Source organism: Thunnus maccoyii, chromosome 14 (genome assembly GCF_910596095.1).
Source record: "Thunnus maccoyii chromosome 14, fThuMac1.1, whole genome shotgun sequence".
NCBI lineage: Eukaryota > Metazoa > Chordata > Actinopteri > Scombriformes > Scombridae > Thunnus > Thunnus maccoyii.
Window position 1 is genome coordinate 23020897 of NC_056546.1, and position 27527 is coordinate 23048423.

Here is a 27527-nt window from a genome sequence, read left to right on the forward strand (position 1 = left end):
TTTCCCACAGTGCTGCTCTACACGTGTTGTACATTTAATTACAGCAAACACTCTGATTCCACAGGATGATAGATTATTTGTGGCTTTGCAGACTGACAAGACTTATCATCTTGTTACAAGAATGCATCCATTCTATAGACAGTTTATTTTTTCAACTGTAGTATGTGGAGGGCTACATATAGTTGGTAATACTGAACAGTGCATTCAACATAAGAAGGACACTTTGATAAATAAATTTTATCATTTACGTTATCATTACACAATCATCATTAACACAAGTATAACCATTTTTGTATATAAGTGTGCCAGAATCCACCAGAATAAAATCTAAACTAAACTTTACCATTTTCTAGTAGGAGACACTTTATAAAATGTTAAGAAATTGTAACTAATGAGTTTTTAAATTATTAGTTATTATTAGTTATTATTAGTAATTCCTTATATATCAATAATAAGGTATTAACAAAAATAATTTCAGGGTTTCCAGGTTGTGAAAATTTCATGACAGGTGTATGTATCAACATCTCCTCCTCTGGACATTAAACCACCAACCCTCAAGAGAGGAGCTGTGGAGCATATGGATCAAAATGTTGTCTATTATATTATGTTACAGATATATATTATCTCTAGCAGCCCCATTCTAGGAGCTAAGTGATTAATCTGTCCATTGGAGGGGCCTTGCTGAAGTAAAGAGCTGTCTAAAATGACAAATCAAACTATGATGGACGAGAAAATATACACCAGCTAAATGTTTTTCTTTTACAACCTGCCTGGTTACCCAAAAAATGTTAGTCAAATTAGCTGAAGTTATACAAATCTATAAATCTACTGATTTATTAACCCTGAGCAAAGCCACTTGCTACAACTTGGAAAACTTGTTTAAAGTATACCTTTATTTGAAAGTGGCAGAAACTAAACTAAACTAAACTAAACTAAACTAAACTAAACTAAACTAAACTAAACTAAACTAAACTAAACTAAACTAAACTAAACTATTTTAGTGTGATGTAATGCAGATGTCTTTCTCTGCTGGTCTCGTAAACCATACTGTACTTTGCAACACAAACCACATTTATAATTACAGCATTCTTTGCTAAAATCCTGCTCTTTTGGAGCAGTTTTGTATGTTGGCCTTGGATTGGAATGGAATTTGCACTAACGGGGCACCCAAACAGCTAAGTGCTTTGAAAGGAAGTGTAGCGTTCTGCCTGAGTTATTTACTTGTACGGTGCAGCTTTCTTCAACAAGTATGGCTGAGGTGTACATTAGTCTCCACATGTTCAGGCATACATGTCTGTTTACATGAAGAAAGGGTTGTAAAGACTTTTCCCGGATTGTCTCCAAGGTAAGTGTAGACATAATCTTTTATATAAATGCGTTAGTCAATAGCTCTTTTGTCTTGAGGTGCATTCAGCTCTGGAGAGTAGTCTATCCAGGTGCCTTCATAAGAACTTTGTTATTTTACAGGCCTAGCAGGAGTTTTTAATCCGCCCTGCTTTGCACAGCTCAGGGTTTCTGCCATTGCTGTGGGCAAGGGGGAGGGAGAGAAAGAAACTGGTAAATGCTGAGAGATGGGTTTTTTAGGAGATGCCATTGCTCAACAGCGTGATTAGGACTTGCAAGTGCAGAATGATGTGGTAGACAACAATGTAAATCTGTCAGTCTGTGCTCCGGAGGTGGGCATGCTGCAACCTGAAGCCTCGAGTCAAGCCAGCTCACTCACAGTCAATCCTCTGTTTCTGAGTACAGGAAACCATGTAAACAGTATACACAGATGCACACAGAGAAATTACGTCCTTAAATCTATATTTTGAGAGCTGTGGTGCTGCCATGTGTGCATAAGGGTTGTTTGTCGGGATGCAGGGTGTAGAGATGTTTAATAAGACATATATCTCTGTCACTCTCCTTCTTTACCTCTATCTATCTCTATGGATGTAGTGCAGAAGCAGCTTGAGGGGGTCGAAGGTCAGGGTCCAGGTGAGGAGGTTACTCCTCAGGAGACCGCTCAGCTCAAATTAGGCCTTAGATTGGCGTTCACGGTCAAAATAGTTAACCTCCGCTCACCTCATCGTCCCTTAAGAAAACATATGCTTTGCCTCAATGCTTTGTTTTAACAAAGTCTGTCAGTCACACAAGGGCAAACATGCTCTGCTATGAAGGAGTACAGACACATGGATAAACAGTTACTTTTAAATACTCATATTAGCAAATCATGCCAGCTGACATATTTTCAGAATAATAAGGAACTCTAAGGCAACATCTGTACAGTCCTCAGATATAACTAACAGGAGTGAATATAACATGTTTACTGCTCCCATAACGTACTATTTCTTGTGCTCTTGCCACTAGACAGAGCAGTAAGTAGAGACACAGAGAAACAATAAACAGAGTTAAATGTGGGAGCGGGGAATGGAAAACAGCGCTAAGCCAAGGTCAAGTCTATAACTGCTGCCCTACACAGTGATTTAGGTGCTGTGGCCAGGGGGCTTGTCCAATAGCAGCTGAGTAGAGTGAGTTAGGGTGGGACGGTAGAGGTGTTGAGAGCCTTGGTGGTAATGACTTGCTGATGACATCAGGACATAGAGCAGAGTCTTTTCTTGGCCTGGGGGTTAAAGGTCAGACAGCCCATTCACTGACCTTGTGATTTATTCCCCGGGCCCCCCTCGATCTATAAACACAATGAAAGCTATGTGTATGCTGGGAATGCATGACTCTCACTGAGGTGGGCACTCTGAGGAGACCCTAAATGCTTTCGCTTTGTTTCCTCAGCTCTCTTTAGTCCATAGTATATCACTCTCTGCGACAACTAACATATTCAAAAGATCAGCCAGACGACAGACTGTGCTCATCTTCAAATGGTCACACAATAGACTCACAATAGGAAACACCTGCTTTCAAAATACAGTGAAAGTCTGTCAGAAACCACATTGGCTTAAAAGAGAGTCCTTGAGGACATCCTCAAAGATAGCATCAGTTCTCTTCATAGAAGCACACAGTGCTGCTGCTGAGAGCAGTAGATTATAGGTATTGCAAAGCACACATCCTGTGAGTTGTCACTCAGAGCTGTTACTAGTTCGGGGAACAGCCCGGCTCTGTACACTGTGTAATGTTTAACCTGGCTTCCTGTTGCTTCAGGCAGAGGAACTGTAGGGATCACTGCAGTCAGCGCTAATGTCTAACTCCAGCAACAGGGAAGCAGGACCAGGCTGTAATTTTTTATACATTTAAACAAGTAATCTAATTTAACACTGAGCGTTAAAGTCTTGTTTTTCATAATATAAAATAAGTTATATAGTTAAGATATAACTGTCATTAAGATAGGTGAAGATATTAGAAAATATAAAAATACTCTGCTTGGAACAATAATGTGTGTCTGATATGGTTTTTCCACAGAAAAGTGTAATTACCACATAAAAATCCTTTAAACAACATCTACTCCTTCTCCCTCATTAAAAATTCCAGAATCTGTTAATATGCAAATATTGTTCATTTTTAAAGATGTCTCCTACTTCACTGTTAAGTCTGCTCTCAGTTTTTGTGCACTGGAGGCTTCAAGTTTCCACATCATACTTGTGTAAGTTGCATACTGGACTACGATTGGCTTCCAAACTAGTTGTGATGTCACAGATCCTGCTCATAGGTCCACCCATTGAACTGAGATTTTTAGTGAGCGCAGAGAAACTTTCCACTTTCAGCAGATGAATGTGAAAACAGTTTTCTAGTGTCAACTCTGCACATACATACATCATTCTGTAGAGTGGTGCACAAATATCCCACTGTAGGAACAAGAAGAAAAACATATTTTTTAATGGAGGGGGACTTTAAGTGAATTTAACTTCACTCACTTCTTTATAAAGTGGATTTTTTGATTTAGTGGCTTGCATTTTAAAGGAGTAGTTTGAGAAATATGCTTATTTGCCTCCTGGCAGAGCGTTAGATAAGAAGCCATGCGCATATTTGGAAACAGGGGGAAACAGCTAGGCTTATTTCCTTTACTTGTGATACTATTACATTGAGTTTTAGCATTTATCGTTATTTATTGTTTCATCCACCGTGTTTGCTAACCAGCAAAAGTTCTTTAAGTTCACATTAAAAAGAGTTCATATTTACTGTCATTTGATTTAAGATAATGATTCCCCCACTTTTGATATGATTTCAAAAAAAGATTAAATATTTTGAATGATTCAAGACTTACAACAGTGACTTAAGCACTAACTCAATATTTTTTTATGTCGATGTTCTTTACTACTGATAGGGTTAGGGTTACACTGAACTCACTGTGAATCAATGAATCTCTGGCTTTGCAATGACGTAAGTCTTACAACTCAGTCAGGATGTGTAGGTTTACTAAAGAGGAATAATAAGCTGTTGTAGTTAACTCTTAAAGGACCAGCAGTTTTAGGGAGAAAACTGGCTGAAGTCCTGACATGACATGCAAAGTATGAGTCATACCCAGAGTGACTGAAGTGAACTGTTCTTTGAACCAAATGAGCTGTGCACAATCTGCACAATGCATGTGTGTCATCTTATTGAACCAAGGCATAAAATTGGACAAAATAATAGTGAAAAAAAGAGGGACAAAGACAGAGAATGAGGAAGTGAGAGAGACATCCTTGTCACTTCAAATGCCAGGAAAAAGCTCCATTCATTCTTCATTTTATATAGAGGTATAAAGTTGTCAGTTCCACTCAGCATTTCTCTGTGTTTCTCTCTGGAAAAAGTCCTGTGTTATTTTTATTAGGAGTAATGCTGCCAGTCAGGTGGGAGGGAAAGCAGACATTTTGATCAGGAGTTATACTGCAACAGTGCAGCACGCCTCGTGTTTCTGCTTCATGTGCTGCTGTTACCCACTGCAGCTTGAGGGAGTTAAAACTACCAAACTCCCAGTTTCAAGCTGGAAACATCAGCTTTCCCCCCTTCCCCTTTTTCTCTTGCTCCCCTTTCAGCTGAGCTCAACTGCGGCTTCAGTCTGCAGGCATCCCAGCTATTTCAAACACTCTGGAGCACTGAGGTGGAAACATGTGAGGAATCTGGATGATTGACCCTCCACTCCCCCTCCATCCACTCTCTCTATCCCTGCTCTCTGTTACCTGCTGAGGGGGAGGAGAGGACAACGGAGGCCTGGCTGTCTGGACGAGGTTATTACAGCGTATCAGTGACACTGAGGAAGAAGACCTGCTGGCTCATGGGGTGATGCCTCCTGAGCTAAGAGCACAGTGACTCTGCGGTGTGAGATGGCTCATGTTGAAAGGAGTGGGAGGGTTTGGCAGGCCTCATGGATGGAGGAGATGTCCAGAGTGCCCGCATGATGAGAATAAGAGGCTTCTCTCAGAATACTTTGCTATTTTCTAACACATTTCTCATACTGCCACCACTGACTCCTTCCCCTCTCTCTGACCGAACACCTTAACTTTCCTCTCGCACTCTCTGTCAGGGTCTTCTTACATCGCCACATAGCTGCAGAGAAACTATATGGTTCAAATTAGACCCTGAGGCGCGCGTCTACTTCTTACTTCTCTCTCCAATCTCCTCCATCCCCCACCACACGCAGCTCCACGCATTTGTTTCATATTTTGCACAGGATGTGACTCACCCACGTTTGATGTTTTAATTATACAGTGTCAGTGATATACTGGGAGAAAAAAGGAGGGGTCTTGCCAAGATTTGGCATAGTGAAGTTACAATAACATATCGCTGCCATTCATGATTAACAGCAGCACCCTCAAGGAAGAAGAAAGAGCGATATTCCAAAGGAGAACAAGTCCGTTTTGTACTCAGTGATTCTCAGTGGTGAATATCTCTGTTAGGCCTCTATAGCATAGAGACAGAGGGAGGGGTTTTGCTGTTTTGGCCCAGTTTGCTGTAAGGGAGTGGATTGTCTATGGAGCCACTGCAGTAAAAAAGCACTGTATAATGGTTGATTGACTCCAATAGAGGCGTTCACCACAATCATTGCTTATGTTATCACGAATATAGCACTGTTGGGATTTTAAAAGATGTGTTGCGGTGACTGTGGCTGCTTAAAATAGACTTATCTGAGACTTGACACTTTGTAAGCTACAATAAAAGATACAAACACCTTCATGTGATCAGAATAAGAAAAAAAACAAAACAATAAATTACTTGCACCAGGTAAAATATTTTCACTCACACAACAAGTAAGGAGCGGTTAATGTGAAGCAATTAGCTAGTCCATGGACAAAGGGAAGTAACGGCTAGTTGTTGATTAACTCACTTCAACAGCATCTTAAATTTGCATAGCAGCAGGAGGGACGCTTAATGACTGGAGAGTAGCTCAGGCTCAGACATCACTCACAGCTTCAATCGTTACAGTAATAAGAAGTATTCTCACCATTTACACACACCGCTGTTATTGGAGAAGCTTCCCGATAAACCACCCTCCTGATGATTCAACAATAACAAGGGATCAATATGTTTGTCTAAGATGCTGATGGCGAGCTATTGCCTTGTCACTTTCTTTCCTTCTTACTCCCTTTCCTTGTTCTGAACACTGTGGCCGCTGGCGCAGGAGGGATTAAGGAAGAAAGAAGAGTGAAGAAAAGATTGGAGATGAAGAGGGACAATGACAGGTTGACGGATACCATAGCGCAGGGGCATTGGGTCCATCCAGTTCTCAGTCAAAGGCCCATGAGGCTCTGCTTGATGAGGTTTCTTTCAAATGTGTGATGCTTGAGCAGCAGAAAATAAATTGGGGAACTGTAAATAGACTTATGTAGAGGGAGGAAAGACACACACACACACACAGAGCGAGAGACAGAGAGAGACAGAGAGAGAAACAGCGGGGGGTATTTTGTGCCACCCTTGAAAAATGAGTCAAACTCTCCTTCCTCACCTCTCGCTCTCTCTTTATTTCCAGCCAACCTGTCAGCTCCACTGTTATCTGATGGCTTTACTGGTGGAGGCAGAGATGGGAGAAGAGAGAGGAAAAAAGAAGAGCGAAAAACAGACGTAGAACTCCCCATTCACAGGCCAAACCTTTGCCTTGGAAAAAAAAAAGCCTTGTTAGTGCTTCTTTTCAAAATGAATGGGAGCGTTTTCCCTCCCTTGTTTAAAAAAAGTGGGCTTCAGCAGTGGAAGTGAGACAAAATAAAAAAAAAAGTCTGTGGAGATTAGAGTCTTCCACCCTCCCCTGTGTCTCTTTCAGAGCACTTATGCTTGAACCAATGCAGGAGACAGCTTGAAGCAGTGGGGGACGAGCTACAGGGGGCCAGTCTTCAGTCTCTCTCTTTGTAGATGTGGACAGATTTCATTTGTAGAAAAGTTATGAACTTCAGTTATTCCTAACTCTGCAACAATGCAAATTAGATCAAACTTTTATTTATTATTTACTTTTTTACTTGGTCTTTGCTCTCATGTGATCATTCTGTAATCACAGGCACTGCGCTGTTTAATACAAGATGCTTATAATATAATGATTGTGATGTGATATTTGCTGTTGTGCTCATTGTGTATGCAGTGGTGGAAGAAGTATCTGGATTCTTTACTTAAGTAAAAGTAGCAATAATAATAATATGCAATAAAAGTTTTTTTTGTTACAACAATGCGTCATACTTAATGAGCTGATCACATATTTGGTGTGTAAAATATTAACTTGCAAATAATATAAATTAAAGTCGCACAAAAAGGAAATACGAAGTACAAGTACCTCAAAATTGTACTTAAGTACAGTACTTATGTGCTTCATTACTTTCCATCATCGTGTGTAAGTCACTCTTAATCCTAATGTGTATATCACATATACAAAGGCACATTACACCCCCCAAAACATGACAATAAATCAATCTAATAGCTGATCTTTTTTTATCCTGTTGGTTATATCTTTGTTGTAGCGTATTTTTGCGTTGATTTTGCGTTGTTATGCATTTCCATGTGCATATATGGCTTTAAAAGACAGCTCTCACTCACATCTGGTAAAAGTGGAAGGCAGATGACTTGCCAAAGTGTCCTTAAGCAAGACACTCAACCCTGATTTGACAAAGTTTACTATACATCTGGCTGAATATTCACCCCGACCAGAAAGTGAAAAAAAATCCCAACTAATCTCACTATTAATTACTTTATTGATATTGTAACAGGTTGACGTCTCAGCCCACATACAGCATCTAAATATAAAGAAACGTCTGCATGGATGCTCTGTGCGTCTGTGTATGCGTTATGTGCGTCTCTAGTCACTCTTTGGCCACTGAGGGGCGTTGTTACTGCAGCCTGACAGCTCCGGAGCCGAGCACAGGCCCTCGGATTAGACCCAGTTAGAGCAAGTTGAGCGCAGGACAGGCAGACAGACAAGCAGGCAGGCAGCGCTGCAGTTTGATGGGCGGAGGGAAGGCAGGGCCCAAGAGCACTGCGGCCAGGAAGCGGCTCGAATTACACTGGGGGTGCTGGGGGGGAGGGGGGGGAATGACACCCACTGGAGTGAAGGAGGAGGGCAGTGTGTGTGGAGACGTAAGGAGGAGAAAAAACCTAGTAAACCTGACAAAGCGTCTGAGAAACCGTGCGAGGACGGCGGAAGAAGAGAAGGAGACGCGAAAGACGCTCTTTTCACCAGGGGAACGCGCACTGATGGATTTAATGACATTTTGCATCGGACAACTATCCTCTCGTACATTGTAAACCCAGTTCCACCTCCTTAGTAGCTGCAAACTTTCTATTTAGTTGACAAGTGCGCTGCTGGGGGAACACTGGGCATGTTTTGCGCCCTAGAAGAAACTTGGTGACGGGGAGGAAAGTTTCGGGGGGACAGCGCTATGGTTTTTCGAGCTGTGTTCGAAGGATAAAGTCGGATTTCTCTGCATGGCATTGGACTACGCTGCCAGTCGGGTTTGGAATATATTCTCTGATCTGAGTTGATGCCGGCTGATTGTGGAATAGTAAGCTGAAAAAGGCAGCGTCTCGCAGATTTTTTTTTTTTTTTTTTGGTGCATTGTGGAGTTGGAGACATTCCTCCTTCTGGATTCAGCCCATGCTCTCTCCTCCCTTATCTGTGCATGCCAAAACAGAGATCTCCACGATTTCAGTCCTCTCTGGTAAGTATTTTCTGTTTACGATCAAACTCAGCTGGGAAAAGTCTAAAGCTTCCTCCGAATCTCATCTGTCAAGATTTCGGCTGTCATGACTAATAGGCTGCGTGGTAGTAGAAATGCTTTGCGCGTTTTAGGTTCGTACTGTTTTTTTCTTGTATCTGCATGACAAAATGAGAACTGTTTTACTTGTAGTTGAATTTACAGAGTTTTCTAACCAAGATGTCCTCGTGCAGACTTTGCAGAAGTCTGTAAAATATGCAAAGTCCACAATAAAGTTTTTTTTCCCTTTTTTTTTTTCTTAAATGTGCATCCAAAAAAGAGAGAATGCATTGGACATAATCATCAAACATTAGACATATAAGCTAGTTTTTAAAATCATCCTTCATTATATGTAAAAGTGTATTCAATAAAATCAACCCTTGTTTATTTTAGAAGGCGAGGAACCACACAGCACCTTGCATCATCACTTCAGGGCCCATTAACAAGTGTCCTGGTTATTTATTACTTTGCTTAATTTTCTACATTGCATTTATGGTGCCAATTATCCCGTGACCGCAGTTGTTTTTTCACTGCTTGGTGCCGGAGCCCTAAATCACTGAGCAGCTCCAAATGAGCCCCCATTGTGGAAAAGCCAACTGATTTGAATTTCAATAGGATTTCAAACAGTGCCAAGAAATTTCATTCAAAGCCTGGTTTAAATGAAGGCTGTGGTCATGTATGGAGCAAAGTCCCTCATGTGTCCAAATGTCATGTCGTCAGTAACACGATAAAGACCGAATTTTGTAATGAGGAGCATATTATATCCTCATTTCACTTTCTTTCCTCTGTTCCACTTTTCTTGTGTTTTTAGATGTTATTCATATCTGAAGGCTTTGGTGTATCTTTTTCATTTTACCCTTTCAGTTCTTTGAGTGTGGTTATATTTAATAGCTGCATAATAACCTATTTTTTAAAAACACAATTTTAAAATATGTAAAACAAATGGAAGTTATTAGGGTCCTCTGGTCTCTATTTATCCTGCTGAAGTTTTTAGACAGCGGAAAGCTCAGTGTTTGATTGTTGCACTGATTGGTTCACTCTCAGTACTTTTCAGATTGGTTTACTTTCATTAATAATTCATATGTCTGAGCTTTCACTGTGCAGAATTAGTTGCTTTAATTGCTAAATCAAACCGGCTCAATTCCCTTATGAAGTCGATATACATTCATGGATTCACCGGGACATCATGTGCGCGTCCACCGGTCGGACTCAGTGTAACCCCTGAGGGGTGAATTAAAAATAAATCAGGGTGTGCACGTTTTTCAGGTTTGCTCTCTAAAAGTCAAATTACATGTGTCTTTGCGGGTAAAACCAATCGATATCTCCAGCTGGAGCAGAAGGAGCTCAGGGAAGCGTGACTTCACCAAACCTCCAGAGACTCTCCAACACGGTTGAAGCGCAGATGTCTGGCTAAACAGATCGGTGTGTGTGTCCCAACATTGCAATATTGCATTTCAATTAAAGCCTTACTGGTTTCATAATCAAGTCACGGAAATGCAATAAAAGCCCCTTACGAATACAATTAACACAAATGTAGCAGCGCGGGCAACAGGTTTGACGCATCTGTTGCGCACCGGAACAAACGATGTCTAACGAAACGAAATTGGTGCCAAATCGGCTGATCTGGGATATTTTCAAAACATATTATGACTCATCACTTGAGACCGGATTTTATGATCAGTTTGGAGGAAAATTTAAAAGCAGGGACATGTTGCTCATCATGGTAAATGAAACGCATTTTCTCACACCAGATTTGTGTGATATTAGACTGTCATAAACTTAAAAGAAGTCTGATCTTTGAAGTATATTTCAAAAGTATGAGTCAGTCACCAAACTGGTTAGTCTGTGAATACTGAGCCTTATAGAGCTAGAATGTCTCTTAATTGGTTTGTCTAAAACACATACTGAAATGCACACAATTATAGAAAGCAAAGGCTGGTTGTGTGTTGACTGCTGGTGCCTCAGAGCTTCGGTATGTCTGTGGCATGGCTTGTTTGACAGCATTTTGAAACACTTGCTCCACTGTTGCTTTCTCTTGCTTCATTCTTGTATCTGATTTTGTCTATATATTAAAGAAAGTGGAAAATGGTGCAGAAACAATGAATTCACACTGAAATATGCTTTCTTTTTGTCATCTTTCTTCCTTCATGTCCACGCTTCTTTCTACATCTTCAATCATCACTCCGCCACCACCTTCCCTTCTTCATTTTCTCTCTCCCTGTCACCTCTCAGCCCAGGTGATTGGGTGAATTCCAGTGAGTGACAGGCCGACCCGGCAGCAGTTGATGGTTGGGCGGACCCCCTCAGATGGGATCAGTGTCCAGGGGGAGGTGGAGAAGGGGGGTATGGGGAGCGCTGGCCCCCACTAACGGGATGGCCTCGTGGGCCTGGCTGCTGGCTGCCGTCCTGCTGTCCCTGCTGACCGTCAGCGTGGCCCGGCCGCCCCTCACTGCCACCAAGGAGGAGGAGGCCACTCTGGAACCTGAAGGTAAGCAGTGGGGGACAAGACGGGACCTGAAAGAAGAGCCGGGGAGGTGGAGCAGGGTGTAAAACCATTTGTTGGGGTTGTTTTTAGAGAGCAGGTGTACTTGTGTCAGGATTTTTCCCCCTCCTTAAACCTGACCTTAGAGTCTTTTTTAACTTTTGCATTTTTTCCTGTCCTCATCTAACTTGCATCAATTATATTCTACTTATAAATGTGGCTCTTAAAGTTTTATGTCTTTAACAACATGAGGAACAGTGATTTCTGCAGTTTAACCCATTTGAAGATAGAATAATGAGGAAATAAAAAAGTAATGAATTTCTTGATTTGACGTTTCACTGTTTCCACTGTTAGTTGTTCACTTACAAGTTAGTATTTAAAGCTTCTTGTTTAAAAAACATGAGATTATTTAGGCCTCATTGAACATCTAACAATTAGGATGGTTGGAGTTTATGTACGGTTTTGGTGGATTAAAATAAAAACAGAACAGAAACAGCTATAACTTTGGCACGACGAGCCTCTTGTTTTCCTCACTGTCAGGCGTGTGATTCACACTTTTTTTGTTTTACCTCTCCTGTTGATGTCTGTGGTAGTTCAGGGTATACTTGAGTGTTAAAGGCAGGTTTGTGAACCCGTGTGGGAGGACAAGGGAGAGCTGTGAAGGAGGGTGGGACAGTGTTTATGCTGGCATCTCTCTCATGCCCTGCTTGCCTGGAAAGAAGCACATAGAGTGAGGGAAAGGGAAAAAAGTTCTACTTTGTTTTTCTTTGAGATACAACTGCTCTGCTCACTTTGTGAATTCCAATATTTTAAGGCCATTTTTTTATTGGCAAAAACTTCTGAGAAACCTTTTTGTGAAAGGCCTTCTATAGTGCAGACTTTCTTTGCATTTGCATATTTTCTTTTGAGGCTTCTCCATTTTTTTGTCTCTAGTCGCGGAGTCTGGTCAGAGACTAGCTAATTAGAGTTGTTGTGATGGATGGTAAGTCACATTCCAAAGCCTTTTGTTCCCCAGCTTTAATCAGCGTACTAATTGTAACTTAGGCCAACAACAGAGCATCACTTTTTAAAGCCACCTCCCCATCTCTCTACACACACACATACACACTATGTACCCTCTCCTGCCCTTTGCCCTAGAGGTCAGGTATGGTTCTTACCTTGATGAGAGGCTGCCTGAGTTCTCCTCCCCTGTTGTTGTTTTTGTTGTTCTGTCTCAGACTGTTTGGCTCCAAGCCGGTGGGTTTTGAGCCCCACATGGCCCGGATGCTCCGCTACATGGCCACAGAGAGGACAGAGGGAGGGAGACAAGGAGAGCTCTCCAGAGTTATACAATCCTCCAGGAAAGTTCTAAGAGGATTTGTGCATATTTGACTTCTCCTTTAGATGGAGAGATTACGGAGAGCTGGGCAGCGGTGAAGTCATGTGACTGGAGATTAAGTGGCTAGACCTGGGGGTCACATGATGAAGGATCAACAGGGCATGGACAACCTGGCCTGGCTTATCTGATCCCGAATCAGTTTTTCTGCTGCACATGGAAAACACATTTTTTTTTACTGCAGCTGTGTGTGATTGAATCAGTGTGTTTAAGCCTCTAGTTTGTTGTCTACTCCTTCTGTTTACTGCTGCTGGTCGACTACACTGGTGTCACCTGTAGGGCATAGATGTTAGAGAGACAGATTGACTGGTCCCGCCCTCTCTGTCCTAATAACACCCCCCTGCAGAGATGTTTGGGATTCCCAGCCCCCCTCCCCTTCACCCCTCTCTGCCCTGCGGCCTGGTCACACCGCTGTAAGTGTGTGTGTGTGTGTGTGGGAGAGCAGTGCTGTAGATTCATCAGATTGCATATCAATGTTGTCTCTATAGAGCTAACGCCTGCACCCCTGGTGGCCCTACTAGTTTGTTTACCTGTGGCTGCTGTAACAGTAGAAGTGGAGCAAGCGCGCTGGTCTAGGCCTCCACAACAGGCCTATTGTTGTCGCTGTAGCCACTTCAGTATCTATGGGAGTGTTTACCTTGCCCAGGCGCTCTCCATTTGCACAGTGATTAAAATACTCTGACTGAGCGGAATAACAATGGCACCAAACACAGGAGATGTGTATTTGTGTGTCCTTAACATTGGTATTCTTCGCTTTGTGGTGTGTTCAGGCCCCTTTTTTGCATATAATGTGGAATAAATGTGGCACCAGGCACATTGGAACACAGGCTGAATGTGAGTGCAGCTGACTAAAGTCAGCTCATAGTTGGCTGTACTTTCCTGCTCTCCCTGCCAAACTCTATTCTTTAAAAAATATTCTGATCAGCGTGGAGGCAACCACTTCAAAATAGTCGAGTGGTTAAATAATTTAAGACTACGTTATGTGTCAAGGATGAGTCTTTCATGCTCAGACTGACAAAGAAAAAGATGGATGCTTGTTTTATTTTGTTGGAGAGGTTTTGGACACTGTATGAATATAATACATATAATTACTCTCTGAGCAGATTTCTATATATATTTGCTGCATGATTTCTACTCTTAATATAGTTTCCACCTGTATACCGTACTTCATTTAATGAGAAACATAATCAGCCAATGTCAAATACAGCAGCACTTGTCTATATTTCACAAACGCTTGTGATGACTCCTAATTAATATTAGTTTCCATTAGACAGCTGGCAGTTGTGTGTCTGTGTGTGTAAATGTATGTGAAGTTGGGGAAGTCAAGGAGTTGCAGGCTTATTACCTATCTGCAACACTGTGCTATTTACACAGTAGGAGTACAGCTGTAAAAGTATAAAAGTGTCAGCTGGCAGGTTAATGACATGAAGTGTGTGTGTGTGTGTGTGTGGTGACTGTGGTGATGGCAATGGAACTGAACTCTAAACAAACGCAGTGTGACAGCCGGTGGTGTGACCGGGGGTCAGTTGGGCTGAATATACAGCCTTTACACAATGACTTTTATTAGCCTGCCGTTGGCTGGTGTTAATCTTGAAGGTTTGAGTGTGTTGGTGGCTGAGTGTGTGTTTGTGTGTGTGTGTGGACTGTTATTTGCCTTGGCTAATGTGCCAGAAAATACCTTGTCACTTCACCGTTCAATCTCACACCAGGCCGATAAGAGGCAGGGAAGAGCTGCTACCTGTGCCAGATTGTACCTCAGTTCTCAGCAGACTGTCTGCTGTACGGCAAGAGGCAGAGAGGAATCTGAGCCAGCACTAACAGGGTGCAGGATGATGGAGGAAAACACTAAATAACATTAAAATACAGACGTTAAGAAATCAGAGCTGTGATGTAAAAGTATTGATGCAATTTCTTATAAAAGTAAGCAACATTTTGAAATTATTCTAGATTTTTTTTTTGTCAAATTCCATGAAGCCTCAGATTTGCAACTACTTTTAAGTAGGGCACATTTTTAACTCACAGATTTGATCCCTGCATCATCCTTACATCAGCCAAAGTCATTGAGCCTCCTGTGTGCCTCACTTTTCTGGAAAAGTGGCACTAAATGTGTATATATCCTGCTGTTTGCATATTTTATTCTGAAGATTAATCACCAGAAAGCAGAGTAAAGTAGAAGGAAGGGTCCCCATGCCTTCACATTAAAGAAGATTTTGGGAGATAAGGTGTAGCCAGTGGGTTAAAGGGGTCGGGTGGGGTTCAGGGAATGCCTTGATGAGGGGTGAAGGGGTGGGCAAACCGGAGGAGCTGTTGCCATGGACGCCAGCAGGAGCCAGTTCACAGAGCTGCTCCTTTGTCATAATAAAAAAAAAAAAAGCCATGGAGGGATTTGAATGTGAAAGGATACAGACATCAGAAAAGAAGGAGAGACAAAAAAGGGGAGAAAAGTCCTGGGATTTGAGTACGTGAGCAGGATACAGAGGAAAGAGGAGGGATAAGAGGGGCAGCAGAGATAATGTGATTTGGCAGTGTGTGTGTGTGCCTGTTAGTCCGCATGCATGCTGAGTGTGTCCCTCTGAGATGGCAGTCATTACATTTAGTCCACCTATCCCGTTGTGCGGAACGCGACAGGGAGGAAATGGAAGAATAGACTTGCGGCCGAATGAGCGTCTCCCGCAGAAGTAAATTCATAAGATCGTTTACGTAAGAAAAAACTCCGGGGCTATCTTAAACTCCTCCCTCGCCGCTTTGCCAACGTCTCTGCTTGGCTCTTGACGGACAGACAGAAAGACAGACGGGCAGGCAGGATAGCAGACATGGCATCAAGGAGATGATTGTGAGAATCACTTGCTGCATTTTGCTGCAGACACTCAGACTGTGAGACTAATTATTGCCAGCCAAGACGGTGCGAATGAGGAGGGTGAGTTAGCGAGGAGTGGACAACCTGAATCTATCACACCTGATAGACACATGTAATAGCTGTCAGAGAGAGAGAGAGAGATGGGTTTTGAAATGGAGATGTGCTTCAGGAGAAGAGAGGCAAATTGGTTGTGATGATGGAGAGAGGGAAGAGGTGCAAAGCTGTTTGATAGAAATTGAGCAAGAGTCTGAGTGTGCGCGTGCGTGTGTGAGAACAAGAGAGATGCTCCCGCCCCCTCCTGTGGTGCAGAGGGGGATGAAACTTTGCAGAGATGAAATATCTGCAGTGAAGTGTTTCAACTCTTCAACTCAGCATGCCTCCCTACTCTCTTGTAAACTCTCATCAAGTGGAGCAAGGAGTGTGTGTGTGTGTGTGTGTGTTTGAGCCTTTATCTCCTGCTGTGCATGTATATGATGCATGCCTTTATCAAACTCTGTATCCTAGTTTTCTCGACGCGTATGAGGCTCCTTCAGGTTGCATTCACTGTTTGTGTTTTGTGTGCTTACATGACACAGGTTCCCATGAACAATCAGGCATGCTGGAGGTGTCAACAGGTTTTGGAAGGGTCAGGGTTAGGTCAGAAGGGTCAGGGGTGTGAGAGGGTGAGGGGGTTTGTGTGCAAAGCGGAAGGGGAGGTGAAAGAGGGAAATGAAGGGGCAGCAGCAGCAGGAGGAGGAGTTGATTGAGGGGGACAGATGGAAGCAGCAGAGATAAGAAAATGATGAAGGCAGAGCTAACATGTGCATGCTGTCTTTAATCAGACGTTTAGACTGCTTTCCTTTCCTTTGTATTTATTTTCTCTCCTTCCATCTCTCCTTCGTCAGAGCTCTCCTTGTAGTGTAGCACACAATCACGCACGCACATCCATGTGCTTGTACGAGTTATTATTTTTCTATAAAGCGCCTCCCTTTCTCTTCTACATGTGGACAGACTGTGTATATGTGTGTACGAGTGCGCTTGTATGTTAAAATCCAGGTGTTGTGTCATTACGTCAACCTCATTAAGGGGCCCCACCACCTTGAAGTTGTCCATACACACAAGCTTCACGCAGGCTGCTTAGTGTCCCGGCAGTCTTTCTAATGTCCTACCTTAAACAATAAAGGTAAAACTGGAGCCAGTAATATTATCAAAGTGAAGGCAGAGGCATCCGGTATGGAAAACATGTCATAAAAAGGAAGAGGAGACAGCTCCCATCAATCAGCATAGGAGCTCCACCTCTTATCAGACCACACACTCAGTTCTGGGCGGCGAGGGAGGGGTTAATTATTTCCGGATCGAAGGGGAAGCGAGAGAGAGAAAAAGACAATACAAGGACTGTACCTAAGTGTGTCTACTTGCCCAAGGGGAACGTTTAGAGACTTGCACACATGCCTCGACCGCTGGCTCGCAGCGGAATGACTTTCCCTTCCTGTTGAAGCTTGAGTGTGTGTGTGTGTGTGTGTGTGTGTGTGTATACTTTACATTTAACACACACAGCAGCACATAATGGGGGTAGGATGTTGTTGAAAAGGTGTACTGAGGTACAGGAAAGGCTGGGAGTGCCACTGCCTCCATAATTACACCTATCAGCCTTCAGCCAAATGCATATACGCTACTGTACCTTCATCACTGCCTTCTCCGTATGCTTTTACACTGTTGCTATTTTTCCCCCTTAAATGTTTTTAATCCCTCTTATTTTTGCCCCTTGTGAAGACAACACACTCGCACACACAGTTTTGGACATTTTTGTGCTGCAATAAAGAGGAAAACTTGGAATTTCTTCCAGTTTTTGTTCTCACAGTGAAGGGTTTCAGATTTTGTGCATGATCGTTTGTGTTTGTTTGTGTGTGTTAAAAGTCTGCAAGAGCCTCAGGGTGACTGGAACTGGCTTTAGTGTATACAGGAGAAGCCAGCTTATATTTCAGGCAGGTTTTCCCCCTTTTTTTGCTCAACATTCAGCCAGAGTTAGTGTTTTCATAGACACTGACAAAAATGTGTCCTGATGTAGAAGTGCAGTCTCAGCTACGGATACTCCAAAAATCCGTTTGATATATTGGACATTCACCTCGTTCTCACCGTGCAGTTGTACAAGTCAGAGGACACGGTGTACACACATGCATTCACAGGCGGACTTGGATTTCCTCCCAGAAGTGAAGGTTTTATGCACTTTGGAGTCGAGCGGAGTTTCTTGCTCTCTGCCTTGGCCGGCAGATCCTGTGCAGGGGTTGTAGATCCTCCATGGCCATGTTATGAAAGAGAACGAAGAAGAGAGAGATGAAAAACAGAAGAGTCAGGCTATAGCCAGGTCAAGGTTTTCGAAGTTTAGGCGCACAGTCAAAACCAGAGAAAAGCCAAAAAACAGAGCGCCCCCCTCCCCCCTCCCCCTCTCCTTTCCCCTGCCTGACAACTGCTTCCGTCCTAGACCTTTCTGGCTGCTTTCCTCTCTGATGGGCAGACGTGCTGGAGTTTTATTACCTTTTTTTAGGATGCAGAGATCTGTCTGTACTGCTCCTGCTCACCCACACACACTGGCTGCTTGGCATCTACGCTGAAAGGGGGTGGTGGTTTGGGGGGGGGGGGGGGGCTGTCTCTCAACACAGTGATGTCCAATTCTCACCTGTTCTCAAAGCATTGATTGTTTTTTTTGTTTTTTTTCTTCTACACACGCTGCTCTGGCCGTAACTGCATGCTCTGAATCTATAAACGCCAATCACACTGTACACTTATAAGAGAACAGTGGTATTTTCTGAGGGCTCCATTTCAAGTGACTGACTGGGAGTTTGTGGTACCGATATGTTGGTGTGACGGTTTACAAAAATGGGCCTCCCTTTTCTCTGTATTGCTCCTCCTGCATAAGTTGATTTAAGTGCATCCAATGGGGGTTATTTGGTGTTTTTGTTTCTTACCCTATGGCTTGTTTCTTCCTCTCCCACCTCTCTTTCCACCTTCTTGTGCACCCTCTTCCTCCACTCCGTCCTCTCCCTCCTCTACCCCTTCAACCCCTCTCCCCACTCCCCCATTCGCTCTGCAGAAGCATCGAACAAATACCAAATTTCTAAGCCCACGGTGTGCTCAGTGCACCCGGGGGAGGTGTTGAAGCTGAGCTGCCCTCTGCCGCCGACGGGGACCATCACCTGGACCAAAGACGGCAGCTCTCTGGGCACCAACAACCGCACCCTGATAGAGCAGGAGGTGCTGCAGATCCGTGATGCCACGCCTAAGGATTCGGGCCTGTACGCCTGCACCAGCGTGGGCAAAGACACGGTCTGCTTCATAGTGAATGTCACAGGTGAGTCAGGGATCAAGCAGGACTGGACAGGACAGGGAGTTTGGAGATTTAGGGCTGGACTGATCTTTGTTGAGTCCAGAAAGTAGCCATGGAGCAGATGTGGTCAGGTAGACAAACATTGGTTCTCTCTGAATGACTCTGGAGTCTGTTGAGTGACTGTGTGTGTGTGTGTGTGTGTGTGTGTGTGTGTGTGTGCAACTACAGTAGCATTAGACTTGATTTACCAAAAAATTATCCCACTCTAGCATTTCCTTTAAGTATCTGTGTATCTGAAAATTTTGCGAGAAAGTGACTGCATGAAAACCTGTGCATGCAATACTGTATGTGTGTGCGTGTGTGTACGGCTTGAGAAAGGATGGCAGTAACCGTGGTTACTCTGTGCAGATGCCATCTCGTCGGGGGATGATGAGGACGATACAGAGCGATCGGAGGACACAGGGGCGGACGGAGAACAGATAAGTGAGTATGGGAGGACGAAAGGAGGGGTGAATGAGTTAGTGATTCGCTACCCTTCCTCCCATAGGTTAGGTGCCCATGAGCAAGGCACATAAAGCTGACAGTAGAAGCCTGGGGGGGGGGGGGGGTGCACGGATCTGACCCTGTTGTTTCTGCATAATCACTTTCTCTGTCTGTTAAATGTTCCTCGTGTGAACTCAACCCTCATTCCTAGCAGCTACAGTGCAAATAACCACATTTTATTTTGTATTGTAGCATTTGGGAAATTAAGGGACATTTGAGATGGAAATTTTAGGTGAAATTTTCAATGAAAACAGCAGATTATCCTACTGAATATACACATTTAGGAAATTGAAAAGAGATTATTAAAGTAAAAAAATAAAGTATGTTTCCTCATTTCTCAAGTAAAAGAAGTCTTTAACAGGGCTTAAACATTTGGACATATGTTACTTGTTTTAAGCTATGCCCTAGTCTGATAAATAACGAGTAGTCCTCAGCAGCATGTCAAAACTGGAATGCTGATTGTGATAGCCAAACACTTACAAAGACTTAATCCCTAAGCGAAATAATCTACTTAGCTTTGTCAGTGTTTATTAGCACAGTTCAGCCTGTGCGCTTAAGATTAAAGGAAGAGGGAAAGCGGATGGTCTTAATTTTTTCATTATCGGGAGGAGATAGCTGTTAACAATGCCAAAACTCATGCACCCACATCTCTGCTATTCTATACCTTAGCATTCCTGTCTAGGCCTATATGGTGAGGTTTTGGAGTGTGTGTTGTGTGTGTGTGTCTCCCAGGCGAGCTGCTCCAGGGAATACAGGGATTCCTGACATTCCTTTAGCTAGTGTCTCTCAGGTAGTCGGGCCTCATGGAGCCAGCCAGCTAGCCAGTCAGTCAGTCAGCTGGGCTCATCCATTATGAAAGACGCCCATCTGGACCCAGTTACCCACCTGATGGGCCTGTGTGTATATGTGTGTGCGCGTGCATTAGTGTGTGTGTGTGTGTGTGTGTGTGTGTGTGTGTGTGTGTGTGTGTGTGTGTGTGTGTGTGAAAAAGAGAAAGTTTTTACCCAAGTTTTTCTGTGCGTTGGTGAGTATCTAGGGTAGTAATGTGTTTATGTAGCCACGTGCACACATGCATGCGTTCACATACACACTCACAAAAAAGGGGCTAGAGTGAAGATGAGGGCTTCCACATCTTGTTAAAATTCTCCACACGCATTGCGTCTCACTGTGAGTCCTCCTCCTCCACTTTTGGGCTGACTGTAATTGCCTGAAATCCATTAAATATGGGGGAGAGAAAGGAACTCAGCAAGAGGAAAAAAATGGGGGGAGAGGGAAAAGATCCAGCCATTCTGGTGGTAATAAGCTGTTTGAAAACAAAGGGAAAGCTGTTCTGGCAGTACAGTCGCATTTTCTCGCCGTGTGTGTTTCTGAAAATTCAAAACCGAGATTATTATTAAAAGAAAGGAGGAAGAAGAGGAGAGGGAAAAGAGGCAGGATGAGGGAGGGGGGTTGTTGGATCAGTACCAGCACTTCTCTGAGCATGGCGTGGAGCCTTGGCCTCGGGCCGAGGACTGGAGTGAGGGAGGAGGGTGCGTGTAGGCGTGGGAGGGAATGAGAGTGGAGAGTGCGGGGTGTAGTTTTATATTCGTGGCTTTTTTTTTTTTCTCTTCTGGAGCACTCAGAATGGGTTGGGCATCAGGCCACTGCAAAACAGAGCATTTTGATTTCAACTTTTGTATAGAAGATTGAACAACATAAGCTGGTGGAAAAAGATAAAAAAGGAGAGTTTAGTTGTCTATCGTCAGCGGTGGGTGGTGTTATTGGAGGAGACATGGGAGAGCCTCCACAGGGATCTGTGAGGGAAGCTGTGTTTAGGGGACTGGTGAGGGTGGGGGGGCGTAGGAGGGTAGCACTGATGTAATGATGAAGTTAAAGAGCCACGTGGAGCTTTGCTTTCTGCATTTAGTCCTGTTGTTACAAATTCTCCATCCTGTTGACACCTTTACTCATTATTGTTTACATCATCAGTCAGTGTGGCTCCCATTTAGATAAAGCTGCACACGACAAGATTCTCGTGGAAGAATTGACCTGCCTCACTAGTGTAACTAACATCATGACAAATAGTTAAGACAGAAACATAAAGCTTGCAGCCGAAGTGTCGTGCACAGCCAAGAAAAAACTGTTTTTCCACTGTTAAAAGAAAAATGATGTTTGGCTACCCACAATCAAATCTGATCAAACTACACAGCACAGTCCTCATGAAGCTGTGCTTTAAGTGATAAACTTTTATCGTATTAACAGTATTTTTTTCTGAACTTTAAATTTGACTGTTGCACATCTAGTAATAAATATTTAATATTTTCAGGGGCAAAACGAGGGACCTGCAGGATCTGACTTTATGGTGTCACCAATAAGCACTTCTTTATTACAACATTGCAATCCAAGGAATTTGGTGATTTTGAATTTTTCTTCTTGAGCTAAATAAACCACCTGAAAGCCTCTTGGATATGCTAAAAAATGCATTATCACATAGCTGAAAACAAGGCTGTTTTCCCTAGTTCATGAAAAGTTGATGTTTTTAGAGATACACGTTTTAACAGGACAATGACGATAGGTTGCTTCTTGAAACTATATTCTCAGTTTCAAGATGTATTATAGTAGTAGTATTATTCAGCAGATATATGCTAAAGAGGAGGATGTCACAGCTAAATGTGAAATCATCTCACCACTGAAATACTACTTTGGAACGGTGATGGATTTAGCTCTCTGGAGGAACTTTACGAGAGAAAAAAAATGTTGACTCATAGCGCAGGAGTTAGATAACCTCAGCTCACCCCAGGCCAGCTTAGGATAAACAGCCGTGAGTGGGGATCCGGATGCACGGGGCTTTGGGGGCGGCGGGGGTTCCTGGAGGCCACAGCAGTTGGGCCAGTGAAAGTTTGGCTTCATCTGGAGAGAGGTTGCAGGGTCGTCTCGTTTGAAGTGCTGCCCCTCCGGACGGAGAGCATGGGAAACAGGACCGCTCACCTTTCATGTCCCAACCTCATCCTCTGACCCAGCTGCCAGTTTGGGAGCAGAGGTCATTTCGGGGAGACAGCCTCGCGACGGGCCAGTCTCCACCTAATCTATCTCTGTCTGAACGGACGTAGTGATGACAGGAAGAAATGGAGGGGACTGAGAGGTGAAGATGTAGAGGAAGAGGAATACAGATAGTGAGAGTGAAGAGGAAGAAGAAGAAAGGGGGAATGACTAATTATAGTTTGAGCACATAGCGTATGCATCCATTCAGGAAGGAAGAGCACTGTTTACTGACTTTACTATCCAAGTATGCGTGTCTTGTCCGGTTGTGCATGCCAGAGAAAATGATGGGAGGTGTCTGATAGTATGCAGATTGGACAGGCGGGGAAGAGAGTGGAGGGTGGGCACTTGAAGCAGAAATTCCTCCTGGACCTTAAACTTATGTTTGAGGGTCACACTGAAGGCAGTAGTGGTCTTATTTGTAGGTATTCCCTCTGTTCCTTGTATTCCTGCTATACAAGAGAGGAAGTAATGGTGTGGAAGACAGTTTGGGTTGTTGTTTGACTTTGGGTTTCTCTTCCCTCCTGAGCCCCATCTGCTTAGGCAATCACGCTCCCAGGTGCAGAGAGAAAGGGCGGGTGGGGGGCTCGGAGGAAAATCCAGCTGACTGAAAGACAGAAATTGGGGGAAAAGAGGGAACTGGGGAATGGACAAAACATAGGGAAGCTGACAGATTTCGGTAGGAGAAACAGAGACAGTTTGGCATTGATAAAATCTGGATAAAAGTGTGCATTGAAGACCCCTTTGGTAAACGTGACATTCATTTTCTCCCCTGACAGCACATAATGATTTTCCAAGGGTGATAAGCATCCCTGGCCCTGCCGTCCATATCTCTCCAAGTGACAGGCAGATAAACAGGGGAGCTATGGTAATTGGAGGAAGTGGAGGGAGGAAAAAAAGCTGCTAAGTGGAATGAGATGAAATTGAATGTGATGGTCTAGTTACCCTCTTGGCAACGCCCAGGCACATTCTCCCCTCAGAGCTGATGTTTTTTCCCCCTCTGCAACACCCCGCCGAGCCTACGGGGAAAGTGTGTGTTTTTATTTAACTGTGTGAGTGTGGAGCTCTGGGTTGTGTTATGCAGACGGCGGGTCAGTCAGTGTTGCCAAGGGGGGTCTCTAGGAGTGTTAGGAATGGTTCAGGTTTGGCTCCTCTGCAGTCACGCTTCCCTGTATATCTGTCTTAGCCAGTCCAAAGCCCTGAAGCCAAACAGTTAATACTGAGGACATGATTAGGAAATCTCACCCTGACTGAACACCAACTGTTCCCCCTGGTTGTAGGCGCCCCATACTGGACCTCGTCAGCAAAGATGGAGAAGAAGCTGCATGCGGTGCCAGCTGCCAACACAGTCAAGTTCCGTTGTGCTGCAGGAGGCAACCCCCGGCCCAAGCTGCGCTGGCTTAAAAACAGCAGGCCTTTCCGCCAAGAAGACCGCATGGGAGGGTATAAGGTAGGATAAACAGTAATACATCATACCTTTTTATTACAAATGTCAAGTTACTGCTTTCTCAGACTTTTTCTTCTCTCTGTGCTACAGTATTTCTGGCCATTTTTTTGAATGTATTTACAAGGGATGTCAGGCCAGTTCTTCCAATCGCTCTCTGGCTGTCCTTTCACCCGTTTTCCACCCTTCACTGGAGAGACGGGAGGAGAGTAGACAGAGGAAACGAGGGCAGGGTTTCTGGTGTGAAATTGGAATTGCTCATCCGTGCGCCTCCTCTCAACAGGATACTTTGCAGTTTCTCACTGTAACTTGAAATGGTTCTTTACCCCCAACAATTAGAAACCTAAGCCTGAGACTTAAGGGTTAAACGCCCCTAGACAGTAATGTATAGAGAAAGTAGGTAGCGTCAGGGTTGAAATGAGTTGAGAATGCTGAGGTAACGAAATCAGGGAGAACAGGTCCCACTGGCTTTGGTTGGAGACTAGTATGCGATTCTGTTGTTATGAAATGTGATTTACAAACACTATTGCTTAGCCGGTTCAAGTTTAAATGGAAGGAGGTTGTTGTTCTGTGCAGCCTGCTGATTACACATTCTGTGTAAAAAAAGGGAAACTGACTTAATTAAAACTATAAATTAACTCAGCTGCATTCCCTAATTCCTGGAGGAAAGACCAGAATAATGACAAATTTGGTGGCCATCACTTTTTTTCCATATCAGCAGCAGACTAAAAAGAATATGACTCTCTATGCACAATGCTGTGGGTCTAACAAAAGAGCTGTTTTACATGTGAAAGTGTTTCTCATCCTAGTCTAGTTTCAAGAAATAAACGGCCCAAACTGATTTATACCGTATATGCTGGAAATACCTGATTCTGCATGTCATGGGAAAGTAAAGCTAGTTTGGTTGTGTTTTATTTCCTTTTTGTATAAAAAGCCTGCAAACAGCTACAACTAGTCTGAATGTGAAGAATTCCTCCCTTGTGACGAAGTCTGTTTGGATTGGAGTTTAGTTATTTTGCTCCTAAATTCCTTTCTTTGTCTCTCAAAACAAGCAGCACATACTGTAAAACCTAGAGTCCCACTGATGGAGTGGAACAGCCGTTTAAATAGACAGTTATGAAATTAATTTATGAAAAGATCCAGTGATGCTGAACAAGTATGAGGTTCCTGGTTAATGGCTGATGGTTTATGAGGAAACACATCTCCCTGCCAGGAAAGTTTAGGAGCAGATTATGTTGATGTAGCTGTTAATGTCGCTTCCCTTTGGCTTTCAGTGGGCTCATTACAGTGTAGACAAAAAACAGTCACGACGTGACGGAAATGATACAGTCAGCCTGTCAGATACACTGTGGGCAGCTCAATTCCCTTTTTTCTTCGTCAACAAATGTTGGACAAAAGCTGTGCCTGAGCCCAGCCCTGTGGCATAATCTCTCCATTGTGTGAAATGTAGGCCTGCACAAGCAGAAGCTACAGTCTCTCTTCAGTCTGGAGACGGAAGCACTATTGTTAGCTCACACCTGTAGATTCCACACACAGGTGAAACTATTTTTACAAATAATTCTGAATAACTGTGTGTTTGAAATTGCTTAGAGTAGAAGGGTGGGGTTTACTACCCGAGATAACAGCGACTGACAGAAGAATTAGATGATTACAGGGAAGTATGCTGGATTCTACTCACTGTATTTGTCAATGTAATTTTACCTTAAATCATAAAACGTGCAAACAATTGTTTGTAAATACTATTTTATCCAATTTGTTGCGACTCCCACTTTTCAGAGTAAATGTAAAACTTTCAAATGAGTTGGGATAAGTTTCACAGCAATACTCTGATTTTGCAAAGTCATTGTGGTTGAATCAGCCTGTCAACAACCTCAATATTGTTTTCCAGCACACTGCGTCAGCTCTCATCTTTCAATCCTCCAACCAAATCCATTCTTTCACTTTCATTTTTCCGCTTTCATCTTTCTGATTTAGTGCTAGCTCTACATGTCTGTAAATATCAACTGCTATTTTATGTATTTATTGCTATGAGTCCACTTATGACAAGAAACCGCTGCCTCCTATACGCAGGTGCGTAGCCAGCACTGGACCCTGATCATGGAGAGCGTGGTGCCGTCGGACAAGGGCAACTACACCTGTTTGGTGGAGAATGAGTTTGGATCTATCAACCACACCTACACTCTGGATGTAGTAGGTCAGTACCATGCACAACATAAACACCAGACTCAGAGTACACTTGTGTAGGAGTGGAGGGATAGAGAGGTGGAGGAAAGGGAGGCCGGTGGTGGAAAGAGTTCTCACAGTGAGAATAGTTTGTGTGTATGTGTATTTGTGTGTGTGTGTGTATGAGCTGTTTGATCACCCAGGTGCACTCTGGATGCAGGTGCAGGTCAAGGAGTGCAGCCAAGTGTGTGGAAGCTAAACACACATGTGTCAACAGTTTTAATGTAGCTTTTTTCATTTATATATTTATATTTCATTTTTATTCATTTAGTTAAGTCCCACTTGCATCATAGTATCTTGTGTGTATGTGTATGTATGAGATAGGATTAGGTCAAACAGTTTGTTTGAAGCAGCAAGTTGGTAGTTGTTTCACATCTTGACTACAGGTAAAAATTAACTATATTAAAATATATAAAATATATTTAAGCTTTTTTTTAAAGGATCAGTTCACCCAAACCATTATTTTTTTTTCTAATTGGAACTACATTCTATTGAAGATACATTCCCAGAGCACACTGGAACATCCTGATGAATAGGAACACTGTTCCTGGAAAAAAACATTGCTGTTCAGTTCTTCAAAAGCAAATTTTCGATGCTGTGAGCACCACAACCTTTGCACACAAACAGAAACTATCTGCATAACTTGATACCACGAGGGGTAAATGGGAAAATATGCTTTTCTGTGTGTGTGTGTGTGTGTGTGTGTGTAATTTGGGTGAATTGACCCTCTAAGGTCAGCTCAGGTATGATTGCGTCTTTACCCGGGAGGGAGTGGATGATCGTTGTGTAGAATCACTCTCTGTGTCATAGAGCACAAATAGTGCTGGCTTCAGCACTATCACAGCGAGTTCAGACCCAACTCAGTCAACCCCTCACTACGACCTTTGGAGCGCAGAAAGAGTGTTTTTCTGCTCAGTTTGCAGAATCGATATACAGCGGGGACAACAAGGGGAGTGGGATAAAGATAGCAGATCGATGTGGACAGGTGTGTTTGTGTACGGACCCGCTCTCCTTTGCCCTCACTTGAACCACTATACAAGCAATCAGAACGCATCGACACAGTTATTCTTATAAAGGCTGGTCAACAATCCACAGATAAACTGGACAGACATTCTGGACAGACATTCAGCTGGAACAGTTTGATTCACAGAGGAACATTTAGGGGTCACTGGTCAAGTCCATGCGTCAGTAGTCTGTGCTA

General features: G+C 43.3%; 1 protein-coding gene across 2 annotated transcripts in view; it reads left to right on the top strand.

The window, feature by feature from the left end:
* The first annotated feature begins 8434 nt into the window (after positions 1-8434).
* Positions 8435-27527, top strand: part of fgfr2 (fibroblast growth factor receptor 2) — a 39513-nt gene continuing 20420 nt past the window's right edge. For both annotated transcript variants that reach the window (XM_042433354.1, XM_042433355.1), the window contains exons 1-6: positions 8435-9044; positions 11313-11568; positions 18865-19122; positions 19507-19581; positions 23940-24109; positions 26174-26297. In XM_042433354.1, coding sequence (XP_042289288.1) covers positions 11388-11568; positions 18865-19122; positions 19507-19581; positions 23940-24109; positions 26174-26297 — 808 coding nt within the window. In that variant the 5' untranslated portion in view covers positions 8435-9044; positions 11313-11387. The remainder of the gene's footprint in view (positions 9045-11312; positions 11569-18864; positions 19123-19506; positions 19582-23939; positions 24110-26173; positions 26298-27527) is intronic.